Raw genomic sequence first — 22,341 nt, 5'->3', positions numbered from 1 at the left:
GTATTTCTGGCCATCTCAGGTACTAAATAAAAATTGGGTGATGCTCTCAACAGGTGATGAAAATCTGCTACCTTTAAAGACATTACGTTTTGGTATCACTAAGTAAAGAAACTTTGCATGTTCTTTCCAGTAAACTTTCAAAAGGTTCTTTCAAAATTCTTCAGAAATTCCAGCTGGTAGAATTTCTTAAATTTTGTTTATCCTGTTTTAATGATTTTGTTTAACAAAATCATTAAAACAGGATAAACACATCTCCAACTGGTATTTAGAATTAGTTCATTGGATTTTGTGTTACACAACTTGGTTTTGTATAGAATCAGAGCAAAAGCAGATAAGATGAGAGTCACTGTCTGTGAATAGACAAAGAACCTTGCCATATTTCTGAAATCTAGGTTCTCTTGGAAGATTTCTAGATGGGAGGATCAAGAAAATCCCTCCCATTACACACAGATCTGATCACTTTCAGAATGTTCAAATGACCACACCTTGAAGAGCTTCATTCACAATTCGCCTACTGTCCCTTGTACACCTACCCATCCCAAAAATTTCAGGATTCATCTTTTGAGTGTTTATACTTTGTTGTAATCATGGGCAAAGCAACTACTAACTATGATGGAAGTGTTTATATCTGAAATGAGCATGTTCTTCTGTTTGATATATATATATATATATATATATATATATATATAAAATCAAATCAATTTCTCTGGGAGGGAAACCCTACCACACACACTCTCTAAAGCTATCCACTTTCTGCATAGGATTCGAACCCAGGTCTTTCCAACAAAGTTCCGGAAGCTCCGCTTTCAACAAGCTTTATAAAGAATAATTTATTATAAATAAATATAGAAATGCAAATTAAACTTAAGATGTTACTGAATTTGATAATATACTCACCATCCATGGAAACTCCCCATCGTATGCATCCTGGCCACCAACTATACGACTTCCACGGACTTTTTGCTTTCCACAAGAATTCACTTCTGTAAAAACAACTAGAAGTTAACTACTGAGTATTTCTTTCATATTTTAAATCTTTCTTCCTCCAGGTTATTATTATTATTATTATTCCTGATACCTCCAAGGAGTCTGAAGACTCATCGCGGGAGGACATCTCCAACTGTCTCTACACCTTACCTCTACTACAAGTCAACGCCATCTACCTCCCACCTCCAACACCACCACAACTAGTAATTTTTGTCTGTAAATTGCGTGTGTTCTGAAGGGCCGATTTGTATGTATGCGGGATGAAAAACCCGAGTTTCCGGGAGAAAAAACCCTGCTACCTCCGTATGAGATCGGCTAACTCACCATCGATTGAAATCGACCAGATAAAGATCCCTCCCGTCGCGACGAGAATCGAACTTAGGCCTATTTCAATCGAAGGGCGCAATGTACCGTCGTTCTTCCAATTGCGCTACGGAGGCGCTTTTATAATTTACAAAAGTTAAATATAGCCATGATTCATGCACTTTACATATTTTAAATTAAGTATATGAACAATGTGCTTTGAGAAGGCTTATTGGGTTTTTTAGAATGGAAAATATAAACTCAGTCTTCTTCTGCAGCTTCTTCCACTTGAGAGGGGTCACTGTTGATGATGAGTCTCCTCCACATCCTCCTGTCTTGGGCTGTCACCACATCCAAGTTCTTCATCCTCAAGTCCTCTTCTACCAGCTCCCTCCACCTCTTCTTTGGCCACCCATGCTTCCTCCTTCCTTGCACATCAATCTGCATAACCCTTCTTCTCACATATTCGTCCTCCCTGCTCATCACATGACCAAACCATCTCAACCTTGCCTCCTGTAGCTTTGCTCCTAAGTTCGTAACTTTCACTGTTCCCCTCACAGTCATTTCTCAGATGATCCTTTCTGGTCACACCGCACATCCACCTAAACATTCTCATCTCTCTGCTACTTCCATCTTGCTGATGTTATTTTTCCTCAGGGACACAGTTTCAATAGCATACATCATAGCTGGCCTCACTACTGTCCCATAGATTTTGCCTTTCAGATTGATCAGCACCTTCTTATCGCATAACACTCCAGCCATCTCCCTCCAGTTCCTCCAACCTGCTTGTATCCTGCATCCCACTTCCTTCTCAGCTCCTCCATCTTCTTCCACTGTTGAACCTAAGTATCTCAAGTCCCTCACCTTCCTGATGACATTTCCTTCCAGCTCCAGATCTGTCTCCTGGCTACCGCCCACTGTGCAACACACATACTCTGTCTTACTTCTGCTCAGTCTCATACCTCTCTCTTCCAGTACTTTTCTCCATCTTTCCAGTTTAGTTCCTGCTTCTTCTCTTGAATCTGCACACAGGAAGATGTCATCTGCATACAACATTGTCCAAGGTGCATCTTCTCTCACCTCCTCCGTCACCACCTCCATCACAATATTAAACAGAAACGGACTTAATGCTGACCCTTGATGCAAGCGAACTGTTACTTGAAAACTTTCTGTCTGTCCCAGACAGGTCCAAACACTTGTCTTCACATTTCTGTCTTCATCTCCCACACCAACCTGACATATTTCTCCCTCAGACACTTTCAGACTTCTTGCCATGGCACTCTATTGTATGTTTTCTCCAGATCAATAAATGCCAGATGTAGCTCCCGTTGTTTCTCTTGAAACTTTTCTATCATCTGCCGTAACCCAAAGATAGCATCTGTTGTTGATCTACCAAGCATGAAGCCAAATTGTTCCTTTGCAATCTCCACCTCTCTCCTCAATCTTCCATCAAGAACCCTTTCTAGGATTTTCCTTGTGTGGGACATCAACTTTATTCCTCTAATTTTTACAGTCTTGTGCACTCTTGACAAGAGCGAGTACTCTTGTCCACATCTACCCTTGTAGATGGGGACAAGAGTACTCGCTCTCCATTTCTTGGGTATATTTTCCTGTTGGCAAACTTTCATGAACAGGTCCCACAGCAGGTCAATTCCCTCTTCCCCAGTGCCTTCCATGCTGCCACTGGAAATCCTGTCAGGGCCCACCAATTTTCCATTCCTCATCCTCTTCATGGCTTCCATCACTTCCACTCTACTGATGTTCTGCACCATCCCCTCCGAAGGCTGCCCATCATCTCTGCGAGTCCTTGCATTTTCCTCATTCAAAAGTCCCTCAAAGTATATTCTCCATCTGTTTCTTATGTCCACATCCCTCCATAATACTCTTCCTTCAGCATCTTTGATCTGCCTCATATGCAAGATGTCCTTTGCTGCTTTATTTCTACATTTCGCTAGTTGGTAAATTTCTGTCCTTCCTTTGTTTCTAATTGATCATACAGATCTTGATATGCCATGGCCTTCGCCTGTGCCACAACTCTCTTGGCTTTTTGCTTTCTCTCTCTCTGTACACCTCTCTGTCCTCTTCCACTCTTGACTCACCCCACTTCTGCTTTGCCTTCCTCTTAGCTGTCACTGCCACTTGTACATTATTATTCCACCACCAACCCTCCTTCTGCTCTCTAATCTTTCCAGATGTCTCACCAAGCACCTCGATTGCACAGCTCAGGATTACTTTTGAATTGTTTCCACCAATCTTGTACACTTTCCAGTCCATCTGAAATCCTCTCTAACACCCCTCCCTAAAACGATTTCTCACACTCTCTTCTTTTAAGCAAAACCACTTAATTGTCTTCATCCCATGGCTTCCAGAGGTTCTTATCTTCGATCTTTAAGTCTGCGCACAGCAGTCGGTGTTGCTGTGCCATTTGATCTGTTGGAATTACTTTGCAATTTGTCACAACCTTAAGATGTTTTCTTCTAGTCAAAATGTAGTCAATTTGTGAACTGTTGTTACCACTCCTTAAATGTTAATCAAATGTTCTTCCCTCTTGTAGAAAAACGAGTTCACAATTGCCAGATATAAACTCAGTAATAAGTGAAAAAGAACTCTTCCTGCAGTCATCAGCAGAATGCAAATCTTCCATTACTGAATAAAACAACTCCATTAATGCTATACATTTGTTCAAGATACAAGTTTGTCATAAGTTATCACCAGGGCACTATTCCGACCCTCTTTCAAGCAGCATGAATGTTTCATAATTATTTATTGAATGATAATCCTTGCACCGACCCAGTCAACACCTGCTTCCTCTAGTAATCGTTTACTTACTCTTACTAATTACTCTTTCCATATATGAACATTTAGGAATAACCAAGGATTGTCCTCAATGTTACTGGGTTATATATTGATGGGGGGGGGGGGGGAGCAGTGCAATCTCTAGAATGTCGCTATATCAAAAATATAATCAACATGCAGCATAATAATATATTTTAATAGTCCAAAGAAATGAATATAAAAACAGTTTGCAATTGCAAAAATTAATTAGTAATTAAGTAGATATCAATTTTAGGTAAATGTAAAATTTCCAAGCATGCCTTTTACTTAAAAAGCACGTGATAGGACCAGAATTTGTGACAAGGGATCCACAAAGTCCATAAAGCTACATTAAATACCCTTATTAACACGGTTTGCTCAGAAAAGTTTAGTAGAAACATTTTCAACAGGCATCGTTCATCAAATTACAGGAGCTAAACTTCCATCCCATAGCTTTTGGATTCTTGAAAAAGCGTTTAATTAAATCAACAGTTACAAAATATTTGAATTAACACTCATAAAAAAAAATAAATAAAAATTATTTTAAAAAAAATTCTAACTTTCAACTGCGACTTAGCAACGTTTCGTGTGCATTAATTATTTAAATCAAATCCGCAAATCTTGTTAGCACTTGCATATAACTTATCACTAGAATAAAATAGTTACATAATTTACCTGATAGTAATAGTGACAAATTATGAGAGAGAATGCTAGCCAGGAGTACATTACGTAATTAACAGACATACACTGGCCTCATAGCTTTAGTTGCTTCTGTCATAAAATCGAAAGTAACTTCCGAACTAGAAAGCGTCTTCTCCTATAGCTATGTTAAAATTAATAATCTGACGGCTAATTTTCTTTCAGGTATATTTAATAACCCCATTTGTGCGAAGTTTATTGACGTAACCATCTGTTAAAAAAGGGTATGCAAATTTTGGCCATTGCTATTCAGTCCCTACCTTTATTTTGCAGTGGGAAGGATTTCAGCAGCAAAGATTTGCACTGTTGATGCAGTAAACGATACTGCATAAAACATTTCCCGTTCCTTATGAATACCTGCTTGCAAATTACATTTTGCTGAGAAGAGATGAGGACAAGAAAACTTTTGATTACTTCAAAAACGTAACAAATTCAGTAGCCCTAGTTGATAAAATCATCACTTTAGTATTTACTTCAGCCACAGAGGTGCTGTTTCTTGTATAGCATACGGCAACCATCTACTTCTTAACGCCATAATGATTCACACCTGATGGGTGGGGACCATTCAGATGGTGTTTACATGAGTCGTAGTGCAGGAGAAAACTTCAAATTCTGTTCGATTAATACACCTGTGAAGTGTATATAACCGCTTTATTTTTAACAAAATGTAAAACTTATCATTCGTCAGAGTCATGCTCTTCTTGGTAAGTCACAACGCGTAAATGCACCTTAAGCACACTGGAGTATATTGGACACACCAGAGATTAAATTACTGCGATTGTGGGTTGTAATTATGGCCGAAGAAACTAACACTGAGAGCAGTGTATAAAGTCTGCAAATTTCATGCATTTTCCTGGACATTGCCTGTTTTGCTTACTGAAAAATCACGCCACCTACTATGAGAACGGCTAACTCACCTCCATTTGATGGAACCATCGTACCACGAAACTCCGAAGAATTAGCTCTCATTAACAGAACAAGGGATGTACATTTGTGAACGGGGTATAACTATTTATAGCCCTAATATTCCATACTCACAAATAGCTTATTTTACATCTACTTCTCTTACAAAAACACGATTCTGCATTTCATTTCTATGATTGATATTCATCAGCTATTCAAGTCTTCTGAATGTTTAATAGGCGGCCTGCGAGCGACATAATGATGTTAAATATTTTAAAAATTTTCCAGAAGAGATACTGCTTCTCCCTTAAAAGCACAAGTTGGGGGGGGGGGGGGGGGAAGAGTTCAGAAAAGTCACTTTCTATACTCGTGACAAACGTGCTGCCACAAGTACAAGACAGTACTTGTGAGCGGGGGGGGGGGGGGGAAGAGTTCAGAAAAGTCACTTTCTATACTCGTGACAAACGTGCTGCCACAAGTACAAGACAGTACTTGTGAGCGGGGGGGGGGGACACAAAGAAAAATTAAAACTTTTTTGAGAAACGACTACAGCAATACAAGCTAAGAAACGTGCAAGCTCAGTGTAGTTACGCATGCAGTCATTAGTCTCATCAACTGAGGCCAGACAAAAGCCTGTAACATCTCCAGCAGCTAGTATCACGAGTTCTTTGTCGACCGAAGATCGAAATTTTTAAGAATAGCTTGCATGCAGGGTCGGATATAAAGTTATTGTGACCCTTTAAGATGCCCTAAAATTTACTCTACTGATGTGGAAGTTCTTAATGCAAGGCCCTAAGTTGTACCATGTATAGCTGATGCAGGGCCGAATTTAGACTTGCTGAGGCCCTAAGCTATACAAAACCCAGAGGCCCCCCCCTACTGTTTTAAATTACACCAGCTGGTCTTTTTGTTTTGTTTTTTATTTGAGGCCCCGGCAGATTGCGAGGCCCTAAGCTGTAGCTTTTTTAGCTTATACGTAAATTCAGCACTGAGCTGATGCATAAATTAGGCCCTGCTTGGATGACTTTTTTGCTGGTTAGAACTACATTATAAAGGAATAAATGGAAATGTGGAGTGACAGTGATTTGAGGGAAGCGAAATCATCCTATGAAAATAAGTTAGCTTCATAGTGTAATCCAATTTTATTTCCGTAGTAGTCATGTGGCAAGTAAAAGAAATTTGGGTTAGTTTCAGATGTACTGGCACAAGGACAGTTAAAGTTATATTGCGCCATTACAAAGATTACAGCAGTACACAAGTAAAAGGAAAAATGATCACGGAATAATAAATAGTGAATATGGAAAGTAGAAGAGTGTTACATACTTTAGCAATTGCCGAGTTGTTAAGTGATGACTTTAGTAAGATAATACGTTCAAGCATACTCATTAGCTCTCACAGGACGCCAAGGTGGAAGTAGATGAAAAGGATAGAGGCGAATGAATTAGAGAGAAAGATATTGCAAAAGCTGTGTTTTAACACAGCGGTGGAAGTGGATGGGGTACTGTGAGGACGCTTAAACATTCTGCAAGATTAGCGGTGCCCTTGTTTATTCAACATGAGCAGTTTCTAGTGAATGGAAGGAAACCGAATTGATTCCGTAATATATATGTGGGGAGCATAAAAAAAAGTAACCAATTACAGACCATCAGTGTCCCTGGAGTGGTCAACAATGCAAAAACATAAAAAGTGATAAAAATTTGCATCAATATCAGCCTATGTTTGTTCAAAAACTACCAGACAGCGACTGACTTCGGAGAAAGAAGTAGTGTTCCAGTTTACTTCAAAATTTTAATACAATTTCAAATATATGGTAATCTTTAGCGATGAATGTGCCAGATACAAGAATAAGGGATGTTATACCCGCATAACTTACGTATAAAGAGGTTATTCTTCCAACGTATGAGACTTTGATAAAACCACATTTGGACTAGTGTGTTCATATTTTGTCACCTGGTTTCGGAGAAGATGGGGAGACAAGAACTTCCAGTGACAGATAACCAAGATAATATTGAATTTATAGAATTGTGCATATCAGAATCAACAGAGAATATGGTCTGCAAAGTTTGCATAAAAATTTGCATCAATATCAGCCTATGTTTGTTCAAAAACTACCAGACAGCGACTGACTTCGGAGAAAGAAGTAGTGTTCCAGTTTACTTCAAAATTTTAATACAATTTCAAATATATGGTAATCTTTAGCGATGAATGTGCCAGATACAAGAATAAGGGATGTTATACCCGCATAACTTACGTATAAAGAGGTTATTCTTCCAACGTATGAGACTTTGATAAAACCACATTTGGACTAGTGTGTTCATATTTTGTCACCTGGTTTCGGAGAAGATGGGGAGACAAGAACTTCCAGTGACAGATAACCAAGATAATATTGAATTTATAGAATTGTGCATATCAGAATCAACAGAGAATATGGTCTGCAAAGTTTGAGTAGACAGAAGAAAGGCAACATGAGAAAAATAAGTTAAAGAGGTCTTATAAACACGAATAGGATTTTATAACTGATGTGCTGCTGTAGAGAGAGGGGGGGGCTGAACTTGGTCATCCCCCAGTCACGATGTGAAATCTAGATTCTTTCACTAGTATGTGATGTGTGTTGAATGGGTTACCAATAGATGCAACTTCAGTAAATGTTTTCAAAAAGACACGTATTAACTTGTGTATTCTGAAAGAACTCGTCCTTCGATTAATCCTCGACTTCCTGGAGGGAACCCGTATAACCATTTTCTCGGGGAGTAATCAAAGTAACCGTTGTGCAACAGAAATGTTTTTTTAAAACATGGTGTTCACAGAGCGTGACTCTTGATTGACTGCTGTTATTTTGGATTTCTGTTCTGATCTCAGAGGTGAAAAATTCTGCCTGATGTCTGTTATTTCGAACACTGTTGTGTTCAAATAATAGTGTTGGGCAGGTCTCGACAGATACAAGTAACAAATTATATTTAAAACGAGTAGGATTGGCGTAATTTGTTGACCTGTGTTGGGCCAATATTAGTTGTAATTAAAGCCAAAGCAACGAACATCTATATAGGATGTATTGATAGCGTACGTTCTCCACCTGGATAGCTGTTTTTCAGGCCACAAGCTGATAATGTAGGATGAAAAAACCTAAGACAAGCTAACTTAGCCATATCAGTGAAACCATAATAATAAACACTTATTGAAAGCAAACGATTTCCCCCCCCCTTTTTTTTTTTAGCAACCGTGTCTGAGTGATGAGTTACCAAGAAATGTATGCTAAAAGTATTAAAAATATAAAACATATTCCAGGGTTTCTATAATACCATGCAGACGTTTGGTCTTCAATCACTAAGTAATTATTCAAAATAAACATTCTATGATTACAGAAGTTTTGGTTGCTCACTTCCTTGAAATATAGCTATCTCATCATACGACTATTAAGACTGATCGAATAAAGAGCAAGGCTCTCCTCAAAACACGTTCATAGCGTGTTTAAAAGCTGAGAAGTATTAACAATGCGGCATGAAAGGTTACTAGTATCTCCTGCGTATGCATTTTCACAAAGTTAGGATTTGTTGCATGCATCAGTAATATTCCCGGGGTTGTCATAACAAGTTTGAGCGCCCTGGGATTTAAAAAAAAAAAAAAAAAAAATGGTGCCTTAATCACAATGGATTGAGCAATAATTAAATAATACATAATTAACTTTTATTGCAAAAACTTTTATTTTATATTTATATATTTTATGTATAATAATACATAATTAACTTCCCATGCACATGGCATGGAAAAATTTATAATGACCGTAAAAACTACTAATTTTATTCAAGAAGAACATTTCTGTAGTTATATCCCCACCTCGCCAAAAAATAAAAATAAATAAGCCAGTAAATAAACTGAATGAATGATGACAGACTGACAATACGCTTTCGTTGTGACATCAGTTGCTTTGGCATTAATACTGTAGCAATCATAGGATAATTATTTCCTCAATTGATTATTCTAAAAGCAACAAAACAATAACAATATGAGCACGATCACTGCTACCCACGAAACATGATGAGCCTATCCTTAACAAATAACGCAATCTCAGCGTTCCTTGGGTTACGTGCGGTTCTCTCTTCCCCTCCCCCCCCCCCGAAAAAAAAAAACTCCCTTCTCGATCTCCATTATGGACTTTGACCTAACCATCTCAGGAATTTCCTTTAAATTTGTTTGCTTTCAACCGGAGCAAGTTTGCTTGCGATATTTATTAATGAAAATCATTTAACGATTATTATTTTACATAGAAAAGATGATTATTTTGTATGCTATTGTCAAATGGCAGGAGTAAGCAATTAAGGGATTTCAGATTTTTAAAGTAGTAACTGTCCTAAAGTAAGAATTTAGCGCTAGAAATATTGCACAAATAACACGTTTAAAGTGCAGTAAGTTAGAACAACTGGTGCAGTTAAATGTCATGAGATCTTGTTTATATGTTTGATGAGTGTACTACTGGTATAGGAATTATGAGTGTGTGTGTGTGTGTGCTATTGCCAGCAGCCGTGAGAAGTCTAAGTAACTTCATAGATGAAACTCCCAAGGGACAATGAAAGGATGAGTCATTGTGTGGTTACTCACGAGATAGTGGCGCCCCGAATTAGACTGAGAATGCATATACGGTTCATCTAATTAGGTTTCTAAAATAGAACCAAGTAATTCTAAGTGATTCACTAAATCGAAATCAATATGGAATTATTACAGGAAGTTTTAAATAGGCATAGAAGAAGCTTAAACAGTCATATCATGTTTGTATTATAAATAGCAAATACTAAGAATAAAGTTTTTCTTGAAGGTTGATTATATTGTAGTAGTTACATAATATGCCGATAAACACAAAATGGGACAATATGATTCACATTTTACGGGGAAGCAGTTATAAACAAGCCGAAAATTGTTAAATATGAAGCTGCTTATCAACTCATGATTTCAAATGGCAGCGTGCATAAGGTCTATAATGTCTGCAAATAATGAAAAAAAAAGACACAAATGTATCAGAAACTTTTAACAACAGAGATTCAAATTCATGTATTCTAAATTAATTTTTAACATTTTATTACCTCCGTGTTCGAATGCAAAGATTATTATTTTCCTAACACTTTCGTTAGCATGAAAAGTATTCTGATTAGTTCAATAGAAGGTCAAGTTCATATTCCATAAAACCAAAAAGTGCTAATAAGTAAATTTACACTTGATAAATAATATCCGAGATACAACATGTCGGTTCAGATAAGGGGGAAAACATCAACTTACAGCAAAGCTAAATATAAAATAATTAAGATAGTCGTCTGTGGGGGTACATTTATTTATTTACACTTTTAGCATAATAAATTACTGCAAAATTAGCACTTACCTGCAGGTTTTGAGAAAGTTATTGTGAAGAAAACCCACAACCATACCCACATGCACACTGAAAAGTTGACACATGAAAGTGACATGACTAATGCTATACTACGTCACGTGCAGTTTTACAGACTGACGCTGACCGTGCTGTGGCCGCTGCTTTTTAAAGTCACGCTCGACAACTACACGGGGGTGCAGGAGTGGTCCCGCAAGCGGCGAATGTGGGTTATCTAAAGTAGCTACCAATCCTACAGAATGGTTGGAGTTATGTACCGACGAATGACCCATTGACCTGCTTAAACAATAACACTACAACTCTGTGTAGTTCCCCAGCCTCCCACGTAGGGGGATGTGTTCTCGAGTGAAAGCTGTGGTGACAGTCCAATTTGAAGACAAAAGTAGAAAATATTTATTCAAGTGGCAAGAAACAACTCATCTCTTCTTTTCATAAGCCAATTACACTGTCAAAAAAAGAAAAATCAATTAGATATTTAAAATTATCTAAAAATATTTAGACAATTTGCTCTTTAAAAAGTTTGCATACTCAAAAGTACCGATAACAGATTATTGTTATTTGAATGTTTTGTTTATGTACTTTACAGCACTCAGTCCCTATTAGTATTTATCAGAGGGCGCAACTGCTGACGAAATATTAACAACGTGATTTACAAAATTGATTGTTTCCTATTTATGTGGGTTACGTTCTTCAGCCCCAAAAATGTTTTGTGTGTAATTTTGCCAGGAAATAATACTTGTACAGCAGGTAACGGCCGCTTTCCAGGACATCGACCATCATCACACAACGTGCATCAATTTTATTAGCAGCACAAAACCGTTACCGTGGGCACTTGGCGACAAATGCGGAGAATACTATTTACAAAGATAGATATGCGGTAGACTGCTTTATACAGCAACTTTACATGCTAGAACCATCATATTTAAGGAAACGCATATTGTCAAATATGCGTTTCCTTATATTAATTATCAAATGCTCAGTATGTGTTAATCAGCCAGTCGTTTAAAAGTTTGTTTCAAAGACCATAAAAAGCAATATTTCAAACCAAGTCGCTTAGTTGCTCAGAATAAAACAGACGGGTGTATTCTTTAATACCAGTAATGCAGGCATTTTAAATTGCAATATTTATTGAAAAGAATTAAGATATAGTAACATTTTTTTTTTTTTTTTTTACTGTGGATGACAATCTGCAGTATAGTTATTATAATTATCATCATTATTAGTAGTAGGTAACGTATAGTGGTATTTAGATAAACGGATTCAATAATTTCGAGCATCATATTCAGATATATAGTTGCATTTTAGCTCCTTGCTAATGTGCACGCTAATATTTCAGAAGTAATAGCTACAGGCTGCTGTAGAAAGAGATGATAAAAAAAAGAAAGAAAGAAAGAAAGAAACAGATGCTGTAGCCTACAGCTTCTCTATCTCTCCCCACATCCCCGTTTAACTCTCCTTTTGGTGTAATCAATTTTGATGTGTACACTTTACATGAGCGCCTTAGCACTTAGCACATAATGTCGTGATGTTCGCCCTTCAGCTGAAATAAAACACGTTTCAAATTCGGTCTAGTACGTGAGGAATCTTTGTGATGAAGGCTTTTTCAGCTGCAAGTGAATTCGCCACAGTCTCATATGGATGTGGGATACTTCCCCTTCCCGGAAACGAAGTTCTTCATATCCGTGCCAGAAAGACGCACTTAACTAGCAAAAGATACTAGTCGTTAGCCTTAGTTGCTTAAGTTCTAATTTCAATCAACTTGGACCTGGTACATTCCTTTTTATTTATACGTTTTCCATTAAGAAAATAAAGTCTGCAAAATTGATATATGCGGATGATTTGCCTTTCACCTGCCAAAAATCTTCGTTTTCAAAGTTAGACTATGTTGGATAGTGATTTAAAACGTCTTGAAGGATGTATTTTCAGATTTGTGCTCGAAACAAAATCTTACCAAAATTCGTTCAACTGTTTTTCATTTAATGCAAAAATAACAATGCAAAAGCAAGCTGACAGCTAAAATGAAATTTCTTGGATAAATAAATCAGTTTATCGGAAACAAATCTATAGTAACTGAGAATTACCTTAGAGAGATGTTTAACTTCTCTCTAAGGAGGTAATGCCCCTTTAGAACTTCAACTTTGGCACTTGCTTTGCAGCAGAGTGGATGTGGCTAGGGCTGATGCTAAGTTAAATGAGGTTATGAGAATAATTAGTGGTAAAGTGAGTTCGATGCAATTGCCGTAGTTGCTTGTACTAGCTAACATTGTATTACCAGATACTGGGAGTGGAAAAAAAAGAAAAAGATCACATTGAACACACAAAAATTATTTCAAATCCCGTGATTCCAAACAACCAAATACTATACGATCCACCCCACTCACGTTTAACATCATGAAAACCTGCATTTATTGATAGAACCCTTGAATGCGAAATTCTATTTAACTTAGGATTTGCTACTAATAAAATTGCAGTTGCGTGGCGAAGAACACTTCGGTGGGGATTGATTGGTTGGTCGAGTGGTTAGCGTATCCGCTCTCCAGCCAAGATGCTGCGGGTTCGAATCTCGCAATGGGCATGGATTTTGTGATTGTCTTACTTACTCAGTGTGGAAAGGACATCTGCGATCCGACCACTTCTTCTAGCAGTAAGACATCACTCCCAAAACCCGGTGAGGTAAGGAAGTGACCATACGGCGTCTACGGACGTCAAATGTGAAAATTTATTATTATTTAGCCTGATTGGTAGAGTGGTTAGCGTATCTGTTCTCCAACCAACAGGTTGCAGGTTCAAATTATGCCGATGGTATGGATGTTTGAGATTGTCTTCAGGTGGGAGATGAATTTCATCCTCAGGTGGGAGACCATCTCCCCGATTATTGGAAGCCTGAAATAGTTTCAAAAAGTATCATGTTTGTTCACTAGAGCAAAGTTTCCGGACTATTTAAAAATAAATAAAATTATTTTATTATAAAATTTCGTAAATAAAATTTATTTACGAAAGTTAAATTTTTATGTGTATGTTATTATTATTACATAGCACCTCCAGGGAGTCCAAAAACTCATCGAGGGAGGCCACCTACTCCACAACTCTCCATCTCCATCAACTACAACTAAGTTCATCATCTACACCAACGCTATCTACAGCCAACCACCACCAGTATTTTTACAGACAATCACAAACATTCATGCCTACGGCGGAATTCGAACCTGCAACCTTTTGGCGGAGAAAGCGGATACGCTAACTACTCGGTCAACCAGGCCGGCTGTGTCACTTTATGCTGTATCACTTCCATCATAAGAATAAATGAATAAATAAAGTTGAATAACGCTTGAATTAAGATTTTAATCAACATAAACTATATCAAAGTACGAATTAAATGAGAATTCGCCGAGAACTGAAACAAGGAACTATAAAAATGAAATGAGAATATCAAGAATACATTACCAAACGATAAAAGACATTATGATAAGTTGTTGCAAATGTTTAATTCATACTCGACAACTTATAAATATTATAATACTTTTTTATTTAAAAAAGTTTATTTATTTTATTTGTATGGGATTTCCTCCACCGTCCCTTAGTTCCTTAGGACCGACTAAGGGACGGTGGAGGAACGGAGGACCGACTAGTCGGTCCTTAGCCTAGTCGACCTCAACCAGTCGGTCCTCTGTAGGACCGACTGATTGAGCCCTCCTAGTGAGGGATTAAGTATGTATTTTATGATTGTAAATCCCTGTGCGTTCACGGGCCGGTTTGCTGTTCTGAGGGATGAAAAATTTGAGTTTGCAGGTGAAAAAACCCTCTACCTCGGGCTAACTCACTTTTCAGTCGAAAGAAACCAGATAAAGGTTCCTCATGTCATGCACGGGAATCGAACCCAGGTGTTTCCAACCAAACGGTTTCGTCTATACCAACTGAGCTACAGTCAAGGAATGGGATATTTTTGTCTGGAACAACGTTTTAGAGCTTATTGGATATGCAATTCAATAAGAGATATTTCACAATTATTGTTCGAATGATTTAATAAATTTTAAAAATTTCTGAAATATTAATACATAATTTTCTTTAGTTAAAAAGCATGTGAGTTTTCATTTTTATGTTAATTAAATTCATGCATTAACGAAAAGCGTGTAGTATTATACAAGAAATTCGGAAGATTTTTCCAGAAAACAAGTTGATTTTTCAGTCTTCGTGATCACTCTTCAAAGAACAGAATATCTAGCTACTTTAGTTTTTGTCTATAATTTTTTGTGAAGAGGAAAGGTTTTTTCTTCTTCTTCTTCTTTACAGTGATAAAAAATTAGCCAAAACATCAAATCCTGACGGCTCACCTGTTTTACTCCTAAAATAAAAGGGAGAAGCAAACCAATTTATGAAAAAATAGATAGCGCTGATAAGAGAATTTTTAAAGAAAATTAGGAGGGCTAGCTGTTGACATCACTGGCAAAATCATATTTAAAATGAAGATATTGGAGAGGATTTAGTTGGAATTACAGTCGAAGATACTAAGAGGCCAGTATCGATTCTCGTCGTGACGAGGGGGAACCCTTATATGTTTTTTTTTTTTCAACTGAAGGTGAGTTAGCCGATCTCATACAAAGGTAGCAGGTTTTTATCCCAGAAACTCGGGTTTTTCATCCCACATACAGAGAAAACGGCCTTCAGAACAACACACAATTTACAATAAAAAAAGATTGTCGTTGGTGATGATAGGCGGTAGATGGCGTTGATGGTAGTGGTGTCGTAGTAGGAGAATTAAGTAGTAGTTGAGAGGATGAGATGTATTTAGCAAAGTAGAGTAGAGTGCCCTCCCGCGATGAGTCCTTGGACTCCTGAGTTTGAATGCCGCCTAGGACACAAAGATTCTTTACACAGTCTTTTCATCTGAAGGTAAGTTATCCAGATGATAAAATCCTTGTCAGCGCTTATGCTTTACTTTCTGGAAGGATTGGTGAAAGAATTTTTGATCCCGTGAATCAGCTAGAGAACACACTCGGTTAGCAGACATAATATTGGCCTTATTTTTGCTCCTGTACCTGCTTTGAGAGATGACAAAATCCTAGTTGTTTCAGAGAGGACAGCCTTTCCATCTTCGTATGATACTCACCTGAAAAGACCTTATAAAGGTCCCACAAATCCAGCGTCCAATATCGGATTCGAACTCATCTCTTTTCAATCGAAGAAGAAACACCGTATTCCCCTCTCAAGTATGCTATGGTAGCAAAGGATCTCGACATTATTTTTATTTATGAATGTGTAAGGAAAGTTATTCTGGGGTTAAATTAGAAGCAGAATGAATATAAAAAAATAAAATAAATAAATAAACAGATATCTGAAGTAAAAATAATATGTTTTTGTTGTAGTTTACTTTATTTTATGTCAAAGCTTGCTTTTGGAATTATGGCCAATGCAGCCAGTGTGTTATGTTAGCGAACTGGCCTCTTTTTTTCCCGAATGAGAATTCGAGTTTCCGGTAGGAAAAACAAGCAAATTCTGAGATGAGTATATGAGGAAAACGAATCTCGAGGAACCTTTCAAAAATTCTGCACACTCAACTCCTCTAAACTAAACATTTATTTAAAAGATATATTTACAAGCCCTCAATATAATTCCCATTCTGCTGCTACCCTAAATTTTGTATTCCTCTCAGCAAACACTGTTTTCTGTTGATGTGCCTTGATAAGTCGGGTTACTTAAGCAGAAACATCGTTAATCGTGTGAAGCTTTTCTCACGGAATGGTTCTTTCAGCTGTGGGAACAGATTATACTATGGAGGGCTCATATCAGAATTGTATCAGGGAGTGAGGAAACACTTACCATCCATATTTTTGCATAAGATCAGATGATGTTCCACAGCAGTAATTTTGATGTATATACACTGATCACTGTACAATATCCGTCTCGAGTTGGATTCTTCCTCGATTTTTAAATAGTATTTCGAGACACATGAACAGAAACCGAAAATGAGCATACAACGTTTGCACTCAGAGTCTGGCTTACAAGAAGTGAAGGTGGAAGTGTGTAGAACTTTCAGAATGACTTGAGTATTAATGTCTATAAATTACACGCATTCTCGAGCCGATTTTCACATTATGTAGTATGAAAACCCCGCTATTCCGAGAGGGAAAAGTGGACTAACCCAGTAAGGTCAATGAAAAAAAAAAAAGTCTAAAAGTCTAAATTAACAACTATTATAAACCACGTGTTTGTGATGCTAAATTGCAGGTCCGAATCCTGAGTATGCCTTGATATTGGCAAAAGCCTGGTCTCGACGAGATAATATAGTTTCTTTAATAAATTAAAAAAATTAAATAACATATACATGAACTGATATAGTTAGGATATCGTTGGAAGAAAGAAGTTGGCTATGAATGGGATTAGCAAATAATTGAATGATTTAAAGGAAAATTATTTATAAATAACAAGAACTATTTGATTAGATCATCATTTAATATAAAGTATCTTTATTATCTGTTGCTATAATCCTTCCTGAAGACTCATTCTAGCAAAGAATGATAAAAAATTTTACTCATAGATGATGATATATTTGGCATATGATTCATATCAGAAGTACTTCATCCTTGATAAAATATCAGCGGAACAATAGAAAAACAATGACGGAATTGTAACGGTACTACTGCTATTTTTTTATGTGCATCAATATCATACAAATGACAACATAATGGGATTCTGAAATAGGACAATGTTTAATCGAATTATTAATATCTCCTTAGCTCACTTTTATATGAATTTATTTCAAAATCGAAGCTGCAAATCTGCTCTTATACAAAGCAGAAGTATTCAAATTGTTGGGTGTGTCCAATATTTGAGCAAAGGAAATCGTTAAAATTAATAAAAATTAAAAAGTGCTATTTACGTAGCCCACAAACAACGTTTTTAAATATTGAATTAAACAATGTACTACTTAAATACCCATTGTTCCACATAAAAAGCTGGAGCGATGGCACAATGTTTAATTAATTCTTCGTCAAAAAAGACAAAGACTAAAGTGAAACGACACGTGCTTCTTGTGATGGCTTTCAAGATTCTTTATAGAAAAGCCACTCTGCTTAAAAACGTACAACAATAAACTTTGTGTGTGTGTGTGTGTGTGTGTGTGTGTGTGTGTGTGTGTGTGTGTGTGTGTGTGTGTGTGTGTGTGTGTGTGTGTGTGTGTGTGTGTGTGTGTGTGTGTGTGTGTGTGTGTGCGTGCGTGCGTGCGTGCGTGCGTGCAATAAAAGATAATGGCGCTTTAAACTGTATTCTTTACAAACCGAGGGAATGGGGAATGGGCAACACTTCAGACCTGGCGGATTTTCGCTGTACAAAATCAATGTGTATTCAATTTCCAATCGTTCTTGAAAATGACAATCGTTGATTCGCTCTCTAATCAGACGGTTAGTCAGCGTGTTGAAAAGATAAATAATAACACAGTAACATCAGAAATCATACTGAATAAGTATTGTTATTTTTTATTGCACTGGATGAAAGTACAGACATATCCGATACATCTTCTTATGAACATTTATTAAAATGTAATTATTCTGAAGAGTCTTTCAAGTTAGCATTTTAATCTCGTCCGCGTGGTGGTTAGCCTAGTGGCTATGCGCTTCGCAACCATATGCCTGGGGAAGGATTGTCCTAGGTTCGATTCCCGTCGACGACGTGAGGAGCTGAAGGATCTTCCTCAGCCATAGCCAAGTTAGCCGGTCTTGTGCGTGGACAACAGGGTTTTCCCCCCAGTTTATCTGGGGTTTTTCATCCCACTAGCAGGCAAACCGGCCCCTCGAACACACACGGATACAGTCAGGAATACTCAGGAAGACAATCCCTCCAGCCATAGGTCTGAATTGTCAGCTATGCCGGTGTCCCGAGCCCGGATAAAAAAAAAGGGAGGGGGGTTGAAAGTGGTGCCATACCTCCCCGTAAAAGGGGCTCACGGCCATTGAATCAGCATAAGAAATGAATGAATTTTAATCTCCAAGACAAAAAATAAAAATAAATAAATAAAAACGTCACCAGAGATTAAACTGTGCACGTAGCGAAATATGCGAAATAGAGTGTTCTTTTCAGTATTTCTGTTATCCGATGAGATGTCTTCACCACCTTGGTAATGTGTCCTCTAGACTTTAACTCACTGTCTGCCATTACTCCACTAGCTTCATCATCTACTCATAGCAACGTCCCATTAATATAATACTTAGTCTATAATGCCTTCAGCTGAAAAAAATGTATAATGTTGCACTTAGCAACATTAAACTGACACTCATTAACATGGAATCAGTGTATTGAAGTCAGCCTGCTAGGATTCTGTATCAGAGATATTCCTTATCACCCGAAATTTAGCATCCTGCGCATATAATTGAATGTTTCCCTCCTGACTATCCCCATTATCATTAATACACAAGTTAAACATTAGTGATCCAAGGAAAGAACATTGTTGTACCACATCAGTCACTCTCGTTGAATTAGATTCAGCTTCTCATACATCACCTGATACATGTCGGATAACTACGTTCCAGTCCATGCCACATACCTTTACAAAATCTAAAATTTGTTCATTGTGTATTTATTTCCCTTAAACAACTCCAATGTCATTCTGTTGTAAACTATAAGTAGATTGGTAAAATAAGACAAAACCATGATGTCTTCTATTAAAAAAAAAAAAGTATTATCCAACTATCTCTGGATGCGATTTATCACCGGTGTCTCTAATAGCTTAATAACTACTCTAGAGATACAGATTAATCTATAATTGGCTGTAGCAGTTCTACCTTCTCCCTTGTAGTATAGGTGAATTATCTTGCCCTCCTTCAACTCTGATGTAACAGTAAATAATAATAACAGTTTATGAATAGCCATAAATAATTAAATTTATTTGATATAATAGGTATGTACAATGATTTTTCCCATTTTCTCCTTGCGTGTTTGGCTTAATGGTATGTCACCGACCAAGTAACTTGGCTTGTTTGAAACTAATAATGCCTGATAGGAGGGGTTATTCCTATCTGCTTGTATTATGGCTATCAATTGCGTATGCTCTTCTGGCCGGTTAGCCTAATGTGTAGGATCCAAACTCGGGTTTTCTTGAGAATAATTCTACCTCCGTATGAGACCAGCTAAATCACATGCACTTCGAAAACCCTGATGAAGTTTCTTCGCTTCCTAAATGGGATTCAAACTGAAGTCTTTCTAACCAAAACGCATCTTCGAAACCGAGTGAACTACAGAGGCTCACAATGATTTTTAAAAATGTAAACTTATTTAATGCAATTTTTCAAGAATATTTATTTGAAAAAACAATATTGCCAAAGTAAATACATGTGCTTTTAGTTCTACGTCGATGTTTGTTGGGATTTAAAATATCTGTTCAAGTGCTGTGTCCTTAATGCAGTTCCTATATTTTTATTTAATATTGGAAACTGCCTCTTTCAGGTTCTGCCAAATGTAGAAATTATTTAATTCGAAATCTCTCAAGTTTGGATATGTTTCTTTTGGCAGAAGTAGGAATCCGTTCCGGCTTCTGCATCCAATGAATTTGTTTTCGCAAAGCTCACATAAATATTTCTGATATTTAACATTTGGAATTGTATTATCAATATTTAGTGGATTGTTCAATAATCCCATGCCCTTGATATGCATCGCATTCATCATGTTATTTTGTAACTTCGATTTTAGCAATAGCAGTTCGGTTATATAACTGAAATGTTATTGTTAAATCGAAGTTCAGTTATATAACTACATTAATGAATGATATTTTGATTATTTTTTGTGTAGGAATTTCAAAATATTCAGTTTTTCATAAATTCCGTTAAGAAAGCTAGAGAAGTAAGAAAATTGACATGAAGTAAGACTGGTTATTAAAATAGTATCGGTTTTCATTTGTGTCAAAAATAAGTAAAATATTATTTACTTATTTTTTAAACTTTCCCCACCATATCAACAGTAATTGGATTCTACTGCGTGAAAGTGAATCGTCATTCTCAACAATGAGTTCATCTAAAAGACTGAATTTTCTGTGCATAAGATCATGTCTTCAGGCTGTAATTAAAGTTAGTGGTTTTGACGATATTATCCTGTGTACTATTTCCAATGAAGTTTCTCAACATGGTACATCTCAACATTTTTCAGCTGAAGGCATTATAGACTAAGTATTATATTAATGGGACGTTGCTGTGAGTAGATGATGAAGCTAGTGGAGTAATGGGAGACAGTGAGTTAAAGTTTAGAGGCCACATTACCATGGTGGTGAAGCCATCTCATCGGATAACTACAATACTGAGAGAACACTAACTTGTTCTCTTCACAATGTAAGGCATCTAGACTACTCTGCACATATTGGTCATCTGGATTTCATGGAAATGAGGAAACTGTGGAACCTTACATTTGAAGATACCGAAGGCATGTGACCTTCAAAGTTGGAGAAATACACATACTAATCACTAAATTAGAAACTTGTATTTAATACGATATTGGACCTCCTTTAGCCCTAATTACAGCATATGCAGTTAGGCATAGATTCCACAAGGTGTTCGATTGCATATACATCTACAACATACCAGGCGTTCACCAGATAGTCATTTCACTGGCTCAGATTTGATGGAAGAAGACTTTAAATTCTGCTTTTCTAACATGTCACTTACATTCTCAATGGGGTTCAGATCCGGGCTTTGTGGTGGTCAGGAGAGATGGCGGAAGTCGCTGTCATGCTCGCTGAATTACTGCTGAACAATTCTTGCACAATGGACAGTAGCATTCTCGTCCATTAAACAATCGTCACCTGTGAGAACATGTCTCACACCATGCACGACCACTACAACCTTGAGCTATGTTTACAAGGCAAGCTGAGTTCATTCTTCATGGGGTGTACCGTGACTCGTCGGTTGACGACTTTTTCCAATCTTTCAGTGTCCAGTCATAGTGTTCCTGGCACCTCTGTAGACGAACTTTCCGTTTCTTCGCGAAAATCAGTGGTTTCCGTGTGGGTATGCGACTGCCAATACCGATCCTCTTCAATTCCCTGAGCATAGTTCGGTGAGGTATGGTTGGTCAGGAACAGCCTTCACTAAATGCATTCGGTCAATGGGAAAAACAAAGATCCTTTGTTTTTTCCATTGTAATCAGCACTACTGACGATTACTGACCAGTGGCATTCTTAAATAGTTGCCTAGAACATGCGGTGCGCACGTGACCAAGTATTTTGTATATACGCTGCGTAAGTGACGTTTATGTGCATCTGCATAAAGGTTTATAATTCAGTG

The 22,341-nt window shown here is 37.2% G+C and overlaps 1 protein-coding gene across 1 annotated transcript in view; it reads right to left on the bottom strand.

Annotated features, from left to right (window-relative positions):
- The window catches only part of LOC150102771 (trypsin-1-like), a 109,735-nt gene extending 98,588 nt beyond the window's left edge, over positions 1-11,147 (bottom strand). Inside the window, exons 1-2 of the mRNA XM_090399391.1 lie at positions 11,075-11,147; positions 898-983 (exon numbers count right to left, since the gene is read on the bottom strand). Of these exons, the coding sequence (XP_090255517.1) occupies positions 898-983; positions 11,075-11,126 (138 nt within the window). The 5' untranslated portion in view covers positions 11,127-11,147. The remainder of the gene's footprint in view (positions 1-897; positions 984-11,074) is intronic.
- Positions 11,148-22,341: the final 11,194 nt, after the last annotated feature.

Source organism: Typopeltis vanoorti, chromosome 10 (assembly GCF_054136105.1).
Source record: "Typopeltis vanoorti isolate ZY-2024b chromosome 10, IOZ_Tvanoo_1.0, whole genome shotgun sequence".
NCBI lineage: Eukaryota > Metazoa > Arthropoda > Arachnida > Uropygi > Thelyphonidae > Typopeltis > Typopeltis vanoorti.
This window is presented reverse-complemented; position numbering and strand designations above follow the sequence as displayed.